Genomic DNA, 15854 nt, shown 5'->3' with positions numbered 1-15854 from the left:
GCTCGGAGCATGAGGGCCTGTCTTGGGGAGGCAACGGAGTGGAGCCAGGGCTGGGCACACCAGGGGTCACGTGCTTGAAAAAACTGTCAATGGTTGATTGACGCAATGACCGACGATTCTGACGATTGATGATGCGCTGCCTGAAAGCACGCACTTCCTCCATGAGTCCCAAGGGCCTCATCTCCCTGTCGCAGTCCGGGTGTTCCAGGTAGTCTAGGACGAACTCCAGATGTTCCCGGAGTGCGCTCAGCTTGGGGATGGCTGGAGTAGTGTCCTGCTGAGAGGAGTCCGCATCATCGTCGCCTTCAGCGTCGGAATTTTCAAGTTCGGTACTGACACCTGCGACCGAAGACGCGATCTCGATATCAGACAACGTCTGATACTCAGGATCGCCCTCGTCGTCATCCAACCACTCACGAACATCGTCCACATCTACATCGTCGCCGTGCGTACGTAGCCGTGCATGGAAGTCATCCACTTCAAAGCCTAGAAAATTGTACTCCACATCCGTTCCGAGAAGCAGACGAGACCAACCATTTTCCAGAGTCTTCACAGGGACTTCCTTCCATGCACTAGCCCAGTTGTACAGCGCAGACTTGATGTTGTAGCGGCGAAGGTTTTCCAAAGTCCGCTTGCCTCATGTGTCCTGTCCCTCCCTGCGCTCGTCCTCGTCCTCGAGAACAACCATCACCTCATCCAGGAACTTCCGACGGTATAGGTGCTTTGTTGCCACGATCACTCCTTGGTCCATTGGTTGGATGAGAGCAGTCGTATTAGGTGGCAGAAACATGCACCTAATACGGCCATTTTCAGCAACCAAGTCCTTGTCGCACGGGTGGGCAGGTGCATTGTCGAGAAGAAGGAGGGCCTTTACCTGGTTGCGCGGGATTCCCAGTGTCTTCGTCTGGTAATGGATGACCTCCTTGACGAAGTGACGGTGAAACCAGTCTTTGAAGATCACAGCTGTGAACCATGCATTCAAAGAATGGTACCAGATGACAGGAAGGACATCCATCACCCCACGAAGGCACCGAGGCTGCTTTGCGTGGCCAACAACAACGGGCTTAAGCCGGTGCATGCCGTTAGAACTGGCACAACACAAAGCAGATATCCGTTCCTTGGAAAGCTTGCGGCCAGGTACACGCTTCTCCGTCTCCTCGGCTAGAGTGTTCGTTGGCAGCGAGTGATAGAATAGGCCAGTTTCGTCAGCGTTGTAGACTTGACCGAGAGTTAGGCCCTCCCTGTCGATCAAGCCCTTCACCTTGTGCCGAAACTCGTCAACTCCATCCTCGTTAGCGTCCAATGCTTCGCCATGTGCTTTACGGTAAGGCCATGCCGCAACTTGAACGCGAAGAGCCAACCCTCGGATGCCTTGAAGTCTAGGGCGTCGTGAAGCCTGACGAACTTCTCAGCAGCAGCCTTCAGCTCCCTTCCACGTACCATCACACCAGCAGCACGTTGTTGTTGATACCAAATCAACGTGGATCGGTCGATTTCTGTAAACTTGGGGGTAAACCTAACCTTCCTTTCCACGTTGCGTTTGCTTCTCGACGAGAAGTCAGCCGTGTACTGCATGAGTTTGTCTCGGGACCTCTTGATATCGAACAGAGTAGACCGGGCCAGGTTAAACTCGGGGAGAATGCAGGAAGAAGACCACCCCGCATCGACTTTCTCCAATATCTCCCGTTTCTTCTCCAGAGTCAACACCACTCTCTTCCTTTTCTCAGGTGGCGGGGCCATCATCACACACACTAAGAGGAGGCCCGAGAGCAGCAGGAGGCCCTGCAGCAGGTAGGGCACCACCACATAAGCGATCACGTAGGCAGCCATTACGACGAGCGTGAACTCGCGGCGAGAGACAGGCGGAAAGTGGGGAGGATGCAGCGGCGCTCTATCGGACATCGGAGGAATGATGCGCCAAAACAATGCTCTCCCGCGCCGCGTGCGGTAAGTTCAAATTACGGACTTGAAAAAAAAAAAAAAAAAAATCGGACCATTTTGGGAATGTTGGATCCCAGGACGATTATGTCCGGGTAGTGGGGATGTTCGGTTATTGGGTGTCCGGATATTAGAGTGATTACTATAGTTGGAAAAAGTTCAGGGAGCTCTTGCCTTTCCTGACACTGACAGGACTCTCCCTACGTGCTAAAGGGTCTTTGTATCCTGCACGTGTTAGGAGTGTAATGCTGTATAGTAGTGAGACCAGGGCAGTAAGGGAGGAGAATATTCGCAGGATCAGACGTACAGAAATGACAATGATTAGGTGCATGTGTAGTGCGTCCCTGCTTGCAAGGTCTGGGGGGGGCTGGGTTTACGATGGAAGAATTGAGAGGTAGGATGGGACTGGAATGTATTGGTGTTGTGATGAGAAGAGGTAGATTGAGATGGTTTTGGCATGTGGAGAGGTTTGGGGATGGTAATTGGGTGAGGAAAGTGAGAAGTATTAATATTGGGGGTGGAGGTGTTGGTGTGATGGTTGCGGCGAAATTGGTGGAATATGTTATGAATGTTTTGAGAGTAAGTGATAGGATATTGGTAGTGAAAATTCTGTTAGGTAGAAAGATAGCTGCAATTATATCAGCATATGCTCCACAGGCAGGATTGGATGAAGCAGAGAAAGATAGATTTTGGGATGATTTAATACGTGTAGTGGGTGGTATGCGGGATGATGAGATAGTGATTTTAGGAGGGGACTGAAATGGTCATGTAGGTGAAGCAGCACAAGGTTACGAAGGAGTGCATGGGGGATGTGCGTATAGTCTAAGGAATGCAGAAGGGGAAAGGATACTCGAGTTTGGGGAGGCAACAGACATGATTGTGTGCAACACATATTTTAGGATAAGAGACAGTAGGTTAATTATGTATGAGTCTGGGGGAAATAGCACTCAGATAGATTATTTTCTGGTTAGGAGGGCCGATAGGAGGTTAGTGAGGGATGTTAAAGTTATAGGAAGTGAGGAGTGTGTGCAGCAGCACAAACTATTGATTTGTGATATGGTGCATAAAGAACAAGTGATGAAAAAGAGGTCTTATGTACCTAGGAGGAAAATATGGAAGCTGAAAAACCAAATAGTAAGGGATGCCTTCTATAACAAGTTGAGGAGATTGGTGGCTGAACAGGGAGTTGTAGACAGAGGCGTTAATGAACAGTACAGAGCCCTCAAGAACAATTTCTTGAGAGTTACTGATGTAACATGCGGTTGGACAAGAGGACCACCAAGACATAAAGTAACTTGGTGGTGGGATGAGGGTGTAGAAGCTGCAGTTAAGGAGAAAAGAAGGTTTTTCCGGGAATGGAAGAAGGGTGGTAGCAAAGAGGAATATTTGGCTGCCAATCGTAGGGCTAGAAGAGAGGTATACAGGGCAAAGTCTGAGTCACAAAGACTATTACTTGATAACCTAAATCATGGGGAAAGGAAAAATATGATATTTAGGGTGGCAGGTCAGGTGAAGAGGGATAATCAGGATATTATAGGTGAGCAGTGTGTGAAGAATGATGAAGGAAGGGTAGTGGTGAACAGTGAGGATATTAAAGATGCATGGAGAGAGCATTATAACCGGTTGTTGAATGAGGAGTTTGACTGGGATAGGGAAGGTTTGGAGCCCGCAGATCCAGTGTCTGGCCCTTCGCCTTTGATTGATACTGCTACTGTGAGTGAGGCAGTAGGCAGGATGAGGGTGGGGAAGGCAGCAGGTGTGTCTGGGTTGACTGCTGAAATGTTGAAGGCCTCAGGCGATATAGGGGTGAGGTTAGTCACTGACCTGATAAATAGGATTATTTATGAGTGTGTTGTCCCAGATGATTGGCTGAAGAGTGTAATTGTAAATGTGTATAAAAGGAAGGGTGATTCCCTGGAAAGAGGAAATTATAGAGGTATAAAGCTTTTAGATCAGATAATAAAGGTAATGGAGAGAATTTTAGAAGGTGTGATTAGAGAAAGAGTGAATATTGATGAGATGCAGTTTGGGTTTATGCCGGATAGGGGGACCAGTGATGCTATATTCATTGTTCGACAGCTTCAGGAAAAATATATTGGTAGGAGAAGGGATCTTTATTTTGTTTTTGTTGATTTGGAGAAGGCCTTTGACAGAGTCCATAGAGAAGTGGTGAAGTGGGCAATGAGAAAGCTTGGCTTGGAGGAGTGGCTGGTTAGGGTGGTTATGGCTGTGTATGTGAGTGCTCACACCCAGGTAAGAGTGAATGGAGATTTGAGTGATGAGTTTTCCGTGAATGTTGGTGTGCATCAGGGGTCAGTTTTGAGTCCGATGTTGTTTATCATGGTACTTGAAGCCCTTTCACGTGACTTTAGAAACGGACTCCCGTGGGAGTTGTTGTATGCTGATGATATGGTGTTGATTGCAGAGAACGAAAGGGAGGCGGAGGAAAGGTTTAGGAAGTGGAGAGAGGGTATGGGGCACAAGGGCTTAAGGGTTAATGCCGATAAAACAAAAGTGATGATATCTAGGGTTGGTGGCAGTACTGTCAAAGACGAGGGAGAGTGGCCATGTGCAGTTTGCCACAAGGACGTGGGAAGTAATTCCATCTTGTGCGGTGTTTGTGATAAATGGGTGCATAAGAGATGTAGTGGTATCAGAGGTGGACTGCGAGATAATGCTGATTTTATGTGTACGATGTGTCGGGGTGAGCAGGTGGAGATTGTTAGACGTGAAAGGATTGAACTTGCTATTGAATCTCCTGAGTGTGTGGAAGAGTTTTGTTATTTGGGAAACATGTTGTGTGCTGGAGATGGGGCTGGAGCTTGCTGTGTGGCTAGGGTGAGAAGTAGTTGGAAGAAGTTCAGGGAGCTCTTGCCTCTCCTGACATTGAGAGGACTCTCCCTACGTGCTAAGGGGTCTTTGTATGCAGCATGTGTTAGGAGTGTAATGCTGTATGGTAGTGAGACCTGGGCAGTGAAGGAGGAAGATATATGCCGGCCCAGATGTACAGAAATGACAATGATTAGGTGGATGTGCAGTGTGTCCCTGCGTCCAAGGCCTGGAGGGACTGGGTTTATGATGGAAGAGTTGAGATGTAGGATGGGACTGGAGTGTATTGGTGTTGTGATGAAGAGAGGTAGATTGAGATGGTTTGGACTTGTGGAGAGGATGGGGGATGATAATTGGGTGAGGAAGGTGAGAAGTCTTAATATTGGGGGTGGGGTTATGAGGGGTAGACTGAGAAAGACATGGGACGAGGTCATTAAGTGTGACCTCAGGGTTAAGGGACTGAACAGGGAGGCTGCAATGGATTGTGCAGCTTGGAGAGCCGCCATTAGGTTACCAAGGCCGACACATGCAAGCATGTTGGCCCCTTTAAAAACGAAAACGAAAACGTGGGGTTATGAGGGGTAGACCGAGAAAGACATGGGATGAGGTCATTAAGTGTGACCTCAGGGTTAAGGGACTGAACAGGGAGGCTGCAATAGATCGTGCAGCATGGAGAGCTTCCATTAGGTGACCAAGGCCGACGCATGCAAGCATGTTGGAGCCTTTAAAAACTAAACGAAACGAAACAAAGACCATAAAATTATTCATCTGGTAGGAAGAAGGACATTTCAGCAGTACAATGAGACTCATTTTAATGGACCTGCTTACAGTCAGGCTTCAGTTCATTTCAGTTTGGTATGCACTGAATCCGTAGAACAGTGAACTGTAAGTTATACTTAGTTTAATGATAATGATGGGAAAATTCACTTTTACTGTACGATAATTGTGGTGGCCACGTACAACAATCTTGTGTGTACACATTCTTCCCATGCAAACTGATAGTCTAACATTTAAGTCATGATGGCCACCCAGTGTTTACATTCACTGTGATCATTTCCTTTTTATTCTTGAAACTGTGTGTGTTGGTTTCTGTGCATGTAGGTTTAGTGTTGAAAAATGTTAAGGAGAGTATGCTGTGCCTCTGTAAGTGTAATAGACACAGAAAAAGATAGACAGGTGTTAATATGTTGACTGATGGAATGGTTGTTGGGGGTTTCCTTTTGCTTCTTGAAATGTATGTGAGTTTGTGAGAGTTAATGTGTATGTGTGCATGCATGCATTTGTATGTACATTTGTGCTCACATTGAGGTATTCTTCTCAAAAGTATTTTGATAAGAGATGGTGTCAGAATGGTGTTTCCCCCCCTCCCACACACAAAATTACATGTTTTACTGAATTTCTTAGCAGCCAGTCACATACATACTGTAGTACTTTAGTGCGGATTAGAACAGTGTTCCATATCTTCATTGAATTAACAATAGTCTTGTAAGTATCAGTTTTGAAAAACCCAAACTTTTGATAGCTACTTTTAATTCTTCTTCAGACAATTCAACACAAACTGGCAGAACTAAAAACTGAAATCTGTGTTGGTCGAGCCTTTACGGACCAGTGTATTGACCTGCATAATGTAGGCAAACTTGATGGCAGCATGGCATCCATGAATAAATATTGGTAAGTGACACTTCTTTGTTATCTTTGTCTTACTGTTGTCCGATCATCTTTTACAGTATAGTATATACTTAGCATGACCCAGCCATATATTACAGTTATCTTTTTTTCATATGTTCTTATGTTTCTATTGTACAATCATGTAAAAATTTAAATAATAAAGGTGATGTAACTGTTGTAAAAACATAATTAGTATCTGGCAGATTGGGGTGCCCATCATCCACCCATGCAGTGTACAGTCGGCCTAAGAAGTGAAGGTGGAGTATCCATAAATTTTCGGTCAGCGACAGTGCACATACTCTTCCTTATATCTGTACGAGGTGAATCCTAAGACGTAAAACTGTTACAAAAAACAATAAAGCAATGCCAAAATACCTGTATATTTCAAAATTGTAGGAAGCAGTTCGTTAGTTACGATAATAGGAGATCCTAAACGGAACTAATTGAAATTTCACAACTATCGCTCAGGGACAGTCAGGAATATTGCGGAGTTCAGGTCTAGTATGGTAACATGCAATATTTTTTTAGTAGCATAAGACTGAACAAAAGGGAGCTTCAATAAACAATAAAAGTTAGTAATTATTACTTATAAAATAATTTACGTTACAATATCAGGGAATGATTTAAAGTTGTTTTTTCAGTTTCCAGTGTCTCCATGGACGACGACAGAAAGCAGGAAGACGGCGTAGCCAGTCAGCTATTTTAAATGTTTCGATCAACAAGCATGAAAAGAGAACAATTACTCAAAGACATGCAGTTATTACACTGCCTTTGGCCAGTTTTCCATTAAGAAAAATCTCAGGATTATTTAATATAAGCCAGAGGGCTGTTGGTGAAAGTGTTAGGGCTATTAACTGTCGATGGTACGCCATTTTCGCGTGACCGAGCAATATGTTAGGACTCCATATTATAATTACAAATCATAATAGATAGGTAGATAAATAGATAGATAGACAGCTCTATGCGAGCCTGGGAATGGGAAATGATCTTGCAAATTACACTGAGGAAAGCTGACGACAGATTACGAAGTGGCCAGTAAGGAGATGATGCAGTTAGTTGTCAGCAATCCACCGGTGAACAAAGCCTTAGTGACCATACACACACATACACACATACTCACACACAGGCTTCTTGAACTTTCCACTCACAAGGAACACACGTGATACGTCTCCTGTTTCACCAGATTTTAGGAAAGAGAGGGCAGAAAGAAGCTAGCCATAGAACAGACAGGTCGCAGGGAGAAGGTCTTAGCAACTTGAGAGAGAGACAAAGAGATAGCTAGCAGGACTCTACTTTATACGTCGCTCTGTGTGAGAGACTTGTTAATATTTCCAAGACAAATAAAAATAGTCCCATACTATTCTTTACCTCTCCTGTCACTACATGACAAATGGGAAAGAAGATTAGCTACTCACGAAGCTACTCAAGTATAACAACCGCTCGTCCACAAGTCTAATATATATATAACTCAACTACAAGTAACCACAAAGGAGTTACAAAGTCTTATATGACAAAAGAAGTATAAAAAAAGAACCGATGTTTGCCTAGAGTCGGAGCTCCATTCAGAATGCTAACTTCTGTCATAGTCTGATATCCTCAGTGCATAATCGATTAGCAAGAGTAGTAAAATGCAGAGGTTCATAAACAAATAATTGAATTCAAAACTTCCAAATCAGCATTTTCTGTTCAGCAGGACATTACAGTTTATTTAAAAAGACAGATTTTAAGATTAAAAAATGGAGTAAAGAGTGCGTGGTTTTGCATTGCAAGAGTTTATGAACTCATGTTTTGGTCCTGTTTATTGTTTAGTGGAAGAGAAAAAGGCAGAATCTGTCATACCACCTTACAGCTAATAATAATTTTGCATCAATTGAGAATAAAGTTGCTAATTATAATTATTATTGGAGAGAGGAAGATGGAATAAAAGAGAGTATGGTCTTGCTGCTACTGCAGGTGGGTCATCATTACGAAGAATAATTTCATTATGGCATCCTTATTGTTGCTGGATCATCACCATAGCATTTGAAAATAAAGCAGTGTATTGCAGTCACTATAATTTTCCTTAACTGGTCTTCAAAACTACAACATCTGTATTTGTAATCTTGGGAAACATTTAAATCAGGAACACGGAGTTACAGGCCTACTGCCCACCGCGTGCGGAGTAATACATTTCACATTCATTCAAATCGGGAAAGGTAACTAAGTGTTAACTTCTAATATCACTGCCTCCTGTTATTCATTTTACATCATTCTTAGTGCAATATAATATATAATTTATTTTATATGACCTGATGAAGGCATTGAATGTTTACCTTATATTCACTGTTTTCATTGAATGTACTTCATTGCAGAGTGACCAAAGCAGTCTGAAACTCTGCCATCACTTCTTGGGGTGACTGTACCTGTACAGTTATTTATGGGTGAATCTATACAGAGTGGCAAGCCAGATGGTTTCATGGAACCCAGGAAGCCATTTACAATGCTGGGTGGTAACCTTATAATCCTGTATTCCCTGCAGGCCTTTAGAATAGGAAGAGGGTTGGTAGGGGTTCCACTGCGTGTTATTTCTATTTGTTTGCAAAACTTTTGAGAGCCTTAGAGGGTCAAGTACTTGCCCAGGACATGGGGAAAAGTGAGCAGGTTCATATCGCCATGTGGAATGTGAGAGGCAAGAATGGGGAATGTAAGAGGGTGGAAGTGGTGATTGTGTGTAAAAGTGCAAGATTTGCCATGGTAGTATAGTGCTGAGATGAAGGGTGTGAAGTGGTGGAGTGGGAGAGTGTGATATATGTAAGGTTGGCCATGGTTGCACATGAATGGTGCAAGGAGGGTGTTGCATTGTTGATAAATGTTGAGTGAGAGAGGGGAATGAAAGATTAGAAGTGTGTGAGCTCAAGATGTTAATATGTCAGTTTCCAGTTTGAAAAGGCGATAGTGGTAGTAATTGTTGTGTGTGTGTCCTGTGATAGGGTTGAGGCAGAAAAGGACAGGTTCTAGGATCAGCTGGATGAAATGGTAGGACAGGTGCCCAGCAGTGTTTGTGATGGATGAAATATAGACATACCTCAGGCAATGACAAGAAAATGTACATAACAGTAAGGCCTTGATATATCACTTTATGCATTCATTTGTTCTTTATTCCATAGTAGAATAGGATATATGTGTTTGGATGAAGAAAAAAGAATTTTTTTTTTTTTTTTTTTTTTTTTTTTTTTTTATAAATAATATTCAGGTCATTACTGGAATTGGAAATACTGTATTAGTTACAGAGTCTGTATATTGCCTAATACTTTGTCCTTGGCATTGTATCTGTTGAGTGTTTTTCGATGTATAATGTTTTATAGGTGAATATTGTGAAGCGCCACTAGGGTCTACTAGGGTTACTGGGAGAAGAAAAAACAGTTTAAAGGTTTGGGCATTTAAATATTGGTTTATTGAAATATTTTTGTCTTATGGGCTATTTGGTAGCTGAAGTCAATGGAATAGGTAATTATATATACCAAGAATATGTTTGGGCTTTATTATAACATGTTAACCCCTTAAACGCGGCCGTGAACAGTCGACCCCCCCCGAGTGGCGGGGTTGTATCGCGGTCTGAGTACCTGTAGGAAAATATTAGCCAAAAATCAGAGATTAACCCTAGAACATTATACTTGGTATGGCAGATAGTACGTACATTCAGCTTTCTCCAGAGACAGGTGTTGAGCCTTCGTGGACTACCCAAGGACTTGTGGAGACTTGCAAAGTTGGGTAACCAAATCTTCACTTTCACACCTCCAGCTACCCGGTTTCCCCTCTACCACAGCCCCATTCTGTCACAGTAAACTTTATACTACAACGTAAAGGTAGTTTGGAATCCGTATTTGTACAATAAACACTGAAAATAAGGCTAAAATCAACGAAGCGTACGGCCGACATGCAGCACGGCGGCAGTCTTCCCGTCACTCAACAAACATTTCCATTTTCACAGCTAAAAACATGTATACTACATTATTTTCAATCATATTACTTCCCAAAAGATCACCGCGGCGCGCTTTTTATTCTGCCTTACGCCCGTCACTTTATTCTCGTTCATGTCGGCCGCTTGCACTGACTCGGAAGAGCTAGAACTCGCCATAATGTCACTTTGAAAGCCTGCAGGAAACTGACGCTAAACAGGGGCAAATCGTGCAAAAAAAAGCTAGTGTTACAACTGGGGAAACAAGCATTTCCTATTGGCATAAACTGCTTGTGAGAGGAGAGTGCAGATTTACAGTTCTGAGCACTCAGAGCGCTGCTATGTATCACAGCCAGGCTGGCCGGGCCGTGGTGGGGGGGGGGACGGGGGAAAAACGCGATACTTGGCAACAACGGAGGTCAGTAGTACAAAGGTAAAGTATGCTAATTGTAGCTAAAGGGTGGTGGTACTGATAGACAATACCAGCTGGAGCCTGCTTGCCTGCAGTTATTCAAAATTTACTAGAATCGCAAACGCGACGATCCGCCGTCATGTCCTTTTCACCAAGCGTCGCAAACACAATGATCCGCGTTTAAAGGGTTAAACATGTTTGGGCTTCATTATAACATGTTAAACATGTTCTAGTGGTAGGTGGGAGTGCTCATCATCCACTCACTCGATGTACTGCTGCTCACGGGTGTCTGCCCATTCCCCTCCTCCATCATTCTTTCCTTCCATCCTCGTCCGTCTTTCTTTCCTTCATTCTTTTCTTGTCCTTCTGCCTGCAGGTGACTTTACACTCTCTCCTCTGTCTTTCATTTCTTCATTATTTCCTCTTCCTTCTGCCTGAATGACTACACTGAGTGACAAGCCAAATGGTTTCCCGTACACCAGGAAAGTCTTCAGGAGACCATTTACCACGCTAGATGGTAACCATATAACCATATTTTGGTGCCTGGTGGTTTAGTGGGTAATTAGAGCGCTCCAGTCGGATTGAGTCAGTGATGGTTTATATCGAAAAGGTGGTTGGGGTTTTTTGCTCACCTAATGCCACTCAGGGATGAGTGAGGTCGGTCACTCTCATCTTAAATGTCAGGAGCAACTTGCCTATCCCCGGGCTCCTACACTGCTCATGGGGCAACATAGGATTGGATGATGGATGGATAAACATGCTCGGTGAATTTGAAATTAGGTTGAGTTTTCGAGTATGGGTCGAAGGATGGACAAAGGGTGATAAGCACACCCTTATCAGCAGGTCTATGCTGGGTGCTAGATGTCAGTGCACTGCTGCTATGCCATACTCCAAGTACAAGCCATCATCCACTAACTTAATATAGAACTGCTTGCTTCTTCCTCACTTCAGTTATTCTTTTTCTGTGTCTGTCCTCCTTGCTTCCCACTTATCCCTTTCTATACTGTCTCTGTTACTCTTCTTTCCACTTCATGAGGCTCTACACTGAGTGACAAGCCTGTTTGTTTCCTGTAACCCGGGAAACCATTCACAACGCTGGGTGGTAACCATATAACCGATTAATGAGGTGATGAGGAACCTACTGTGGTGTCCCCGCTAACTGGGTGGAGAGAAGCAAATGCAGGATCAACTGCAAGGAAACATCAGTTCACTGGAGGGGCAGTTGTTTGCCATTGGTTAATGGGTCTGCTCAGCCAGACAGACATAGGTTGATGCACAACAGCAGGAAGTATAAAATGCATAAGTATATTGCATGAGGAATAGAAATGCTGTAATATTAGGCTTTTTCTAAATTTTCCCAAGGCATATTTGGTGTAGTTTGCTGTCATACTTGTTTAAGATTCTGAGGACTGGTTGAGGTGCCTCTAACACAATGTCCTACTGTGTACCGCTTTTGCAGTCACTGGTATTACTGTGATTGATTTTCTTCAAGCTGCGTGGTGGGTGGGGCTACTTGTGGGAGTGTCCAATATACAGATGTTTTTGGTTTGACAGTCAGTGGATATATATATTACTGAGGGTGGTGTAGGATGGAGGGATATTTGTTAGTGACTATCCCTTCAGTATTAAGAGAAGTTGTTTGGTTTTGGCTAGAGGTTATGAATGATAGATTAATAAGTGTTAGTTAACATCATCATCATCATCACCATATTAACCTTATTTTCCACCAAAGTTCATTATACCACATTCATTCCAGGATGACTGATATGCAAAACAAGGTTGGATACGAATGTGTTCAGTTGCATGGTGGATGGGGCTACATGTGGGAGTACCCAATCAGCAAGGCCTACGTCGATGCCAAAGTGCAGACCATTTACGGTGGCTCCAATGAGATCATGAAGGAGCTCATTGCCCGCCAGATTGTTGGAGACAAGAGGATTTAAATCCCTTAAGTATGGTGACTTAACTCCACTACGATGATATAGAGGGTGGTCCACTCAGTTCTTGTGTACTGTGAGGACTGTTTAGTCTGCTGATTTTAGGAGTAAGTATGTTTGGGTTGCTTCTTGAAATTACTAGGGTATGCTTTAACTTGGCCTGATATTGCCATCTCTCCTTGAACTCTGGGTTGTGTCAGTATATTAACACTGGATTAGGATGCCAGTCATGAGAAAGTGGTATGGAGAGGATATATAGTTAAAGCAATGTCATTTTCTGTCACTCATCTACTTGAAATAAGCTGGAAAAGGACAAAAATGTGGGTCAAATTAATGTTAAAAGTGTATAATCAACCACACAATCAGTGGATGTAAAGAAGTGAAAAGGGTTATAGGAGTTAGTAAATTATACGGAAAACACTAGATACTGGTAATGCTGACTGAGCTATCTGCAGCACACAGGAATTGAGATATGTGGCACATGGACCACCCTGTGTTTTTAATCTTACACAGCCTATCTTTAAATTTATTCAAGTGAAGAATGACTCTGGTAGTAAAGAGGGTAATAAAAGCTGTATTTACCTCTTCCATATTAAAAAGTCTCCCAGTAGCTGAATAGAATAGTGTGGAGGCAGCTGGAATTTACTATAATATTTCAACAGATTTCAGGGTTTAATTTTGATTTTATTCTTGCTCTTACCAGAAATTTTATTCAGCTTTGGAGGGACTTACTAAACGGAAGGGTTAGTTATACATTATCATTTATTAATCCCCTCACTACAGGAGGTGTATGTTAATTTTTAATCTATTTGGTGGTGGTAAGAAAAAAAAGGTAATAGATACATCATCAGAAAGGAGCAAAACCAGCACCAATCAGCCAATGATAACAATGCAAGAGGGTTTAGTTTTGTTGTAAAGTTTCTCTGTGATAAGTGGTGTTGGGGAAAAGGACATAGACAGTATGATACTTTATAATTATCATGCATTTTGTCTTGTAAATTGCGTAATTATACAGTGCAGTTAACGTGATTGGATAAGAGTGTTGCAGGCATATTGTAGGTGGCTTGATAGACCTCGTAACATCTTTTCCTTAGCAACTTATTTAGTTTTTGACGCCTTTTCATCATGTTGTACATTACTGAGGCAATATATGTTGTTTCTAAAAGTGCGTGTATATAGATAAAATAGAGGAGAATATCAAGGTGTAACTGACAGAATAAATTGCATAGGAGGTGCGACAAAACTTGCAATGCCACTTTCAATACAGTCCTTAACTGCATTTTACTCTAATTTGGCATAAAATTGCCAGCTTTCCACCTTGAATGCTCAGCTGTAACAATAGGTTAACACCAGAATATGATGCCAGTCACAGGGCAATAGTATGGAATGGATGCAGAACCGTAGCACTGTCTTCTTTCCGCCATTGAGCTATGTGAAATAAGCTACAAAAGAAAAAAAATCTGGGCCAGGTTAAGGTGAAAAGAGTATGGTAACTTTGTGTTCAGTGCTGTAGCTAGCATGATGTAGTGGATTAGAGCACATGCTATCAGTTACAGGGTTGGTCAAGCATTCAGTTCCATCCAAGGGCTACTGGTTACTGTCAGGAAGGGTGTCCAGCGACGGAGGGCTATACTCGATAAGTGGCATAGGACATTAGCACCTCTTTCTTAGCAGCACATTCAGCATGTACCTTAATTTTCCCATGCATGTTATGGGTATTGTCTTAATATTGGCTTGCACCAATAACATGTAACAATATATTGAGGTGTAATATGCTGAATGAATTGCCAAGGAAAAGATGTAGTCCCCAAACCCACGTAGATTATGAGAGTGCTGTGCGCTTCAACAAGTCCTCTGAATGGGGCAATGCCTTAGACCTTCGTGAAGATAAGAGTTCATGGTTAAAAACTTATCTTTTGTTCAATACTGCTATTGTAAATGGCCCTTTGTAATTGTTAGTGAGCAGCATAGGGAAATAAATCAATACTACAAGATCTTATTCATTCATGAGTTCCTTGTCCTATCTGTAACAGTCAGTGCAATTTATTTTTAAAGTTCTACTCAGTTAATAATCTTAAGATACCTTTCACCACTGAATTATGTGCATATACAGTATTACCTCATTATGTGTCGTTGTTTTCTTTGTCCTTCCCCCCCCCCCCAGTATATAATAAGTTACAAAAGATTGCCGTCATAAGTTACACAGTGATTACCACTTTTGTTACTACTTCAGAAGCTAACTTACTGATTTCTTTAATTTACAGCACCAGTCATGAGAAAATTGCATTAACTTGAGAGTTGCTGATTCAGTGTGTGGATGGACAAGGGGACATCAAAGACATAAGGTAACATAGTGGTGGGATGAGGGTGTAGAACCACAGTTAAGGAGAAAAGAAGACTTTCCCAGGAATAGAAAGGGAGTGGTAACAGAGAGGAATACTTGGCTGTCAAGCACAGGGATAGAAAGGAAGTATATCGGGCAAAATCTGAGTCTCAGAAACATTTACTGGATAACCTAAATAGCGCTGAAATGAAGAATATGGTATTTGAGGTGGCAGATAAGATGAAGAGGGAAAACAGGGTTATCGCAGGTGAACACTGTAAAGAATGGTGAAGGAAAGTTAGTAGTAATCAGTAAGGAGATTAAGATGCCTGGAAAGAGCATTATAAGTGGTTGCTGAATGAGGCATTTGTCTGAAAGAGGGGAGGCTTTAAGATAGTGAATCCATTGTTTGAATCATGGCCTTTGATGCTGCTACTGTGAGCAGGGCAATAGGCTGGATGCAGCCGGGGAAAATATCAGGTGTGTTTGGGTTGGCTGCTGAAATATTGAAGGTCTCGGGAGACAGAGGAATGGATTTAGCTACTGATTTGATAAATGCACTTGTATGAGTGTATTGTCCGAGATGACTGGTTTAAGAATGTGATTGTAAATTATGTACAAGAGGGAAAGGTGATGCCCTGGAAAGAGGAAATTATAGAGGCACAAAACTTTTGGACCAGGTAATGAAGGAAATGGAGCGAAGCCTGGAATGTATGATGTGGGAAAGAATGAGTATTGGTGAGATGTGGTTTGGGTTTATGTCAGGCAGAGGGACCACTGATGCCATATTCATTCTCCACCAGCTTCAGG

General features: G+C 42.8%; 1 protein-coding gene across 1 annotated transcript in view; it reads left to right on the top strand.

Moving 5' to 3' along the window:
• The window catches only part of LOC145414385 (long-chain specific acyl-CoA dehydrogenase, mitochondrial-like), a 54017-nt gene extending 39304 nt beyond the window's left edge, over positions 1-14713 (top strand). Inside the window, exons 8-9 of the mRNA XM_080283923.1 lie at positions 6311-6438; positions 12541-14713. Coding sequence (XP_080140049.1) covers positions 6311-6438; positions 12541-12727 — 315 coding nt within the window. The 3' untranslated portion in view covers positions 12728-14713. The remainder of the gene's footprint in view (positions 1-6310; positions 6439-12540) is intronic.
• The last annotated feature ends 1141 nt before the right edge of the window (positions 14714-15854 follow it).

This window comes from Coenobita brevimanus, chromosome 99 (assembly GCF_032717465.1).
Source record: "Coenobita brevimanus isolate Jiangsu-jjx chromosome 99, ASM3271746v2, whole genome shotgun sequence".
Taxonomy (NCBI): domain Eukaryota; kingdom Metazoa; phylum Arthropoda; class Malacostraca; order Decapoda; family Coenobitidae; genus Coenobita; species Coenobita brevimanus.
This window is presented reverse-complemented; position numbering and strand designations above follow the sequence as displayed.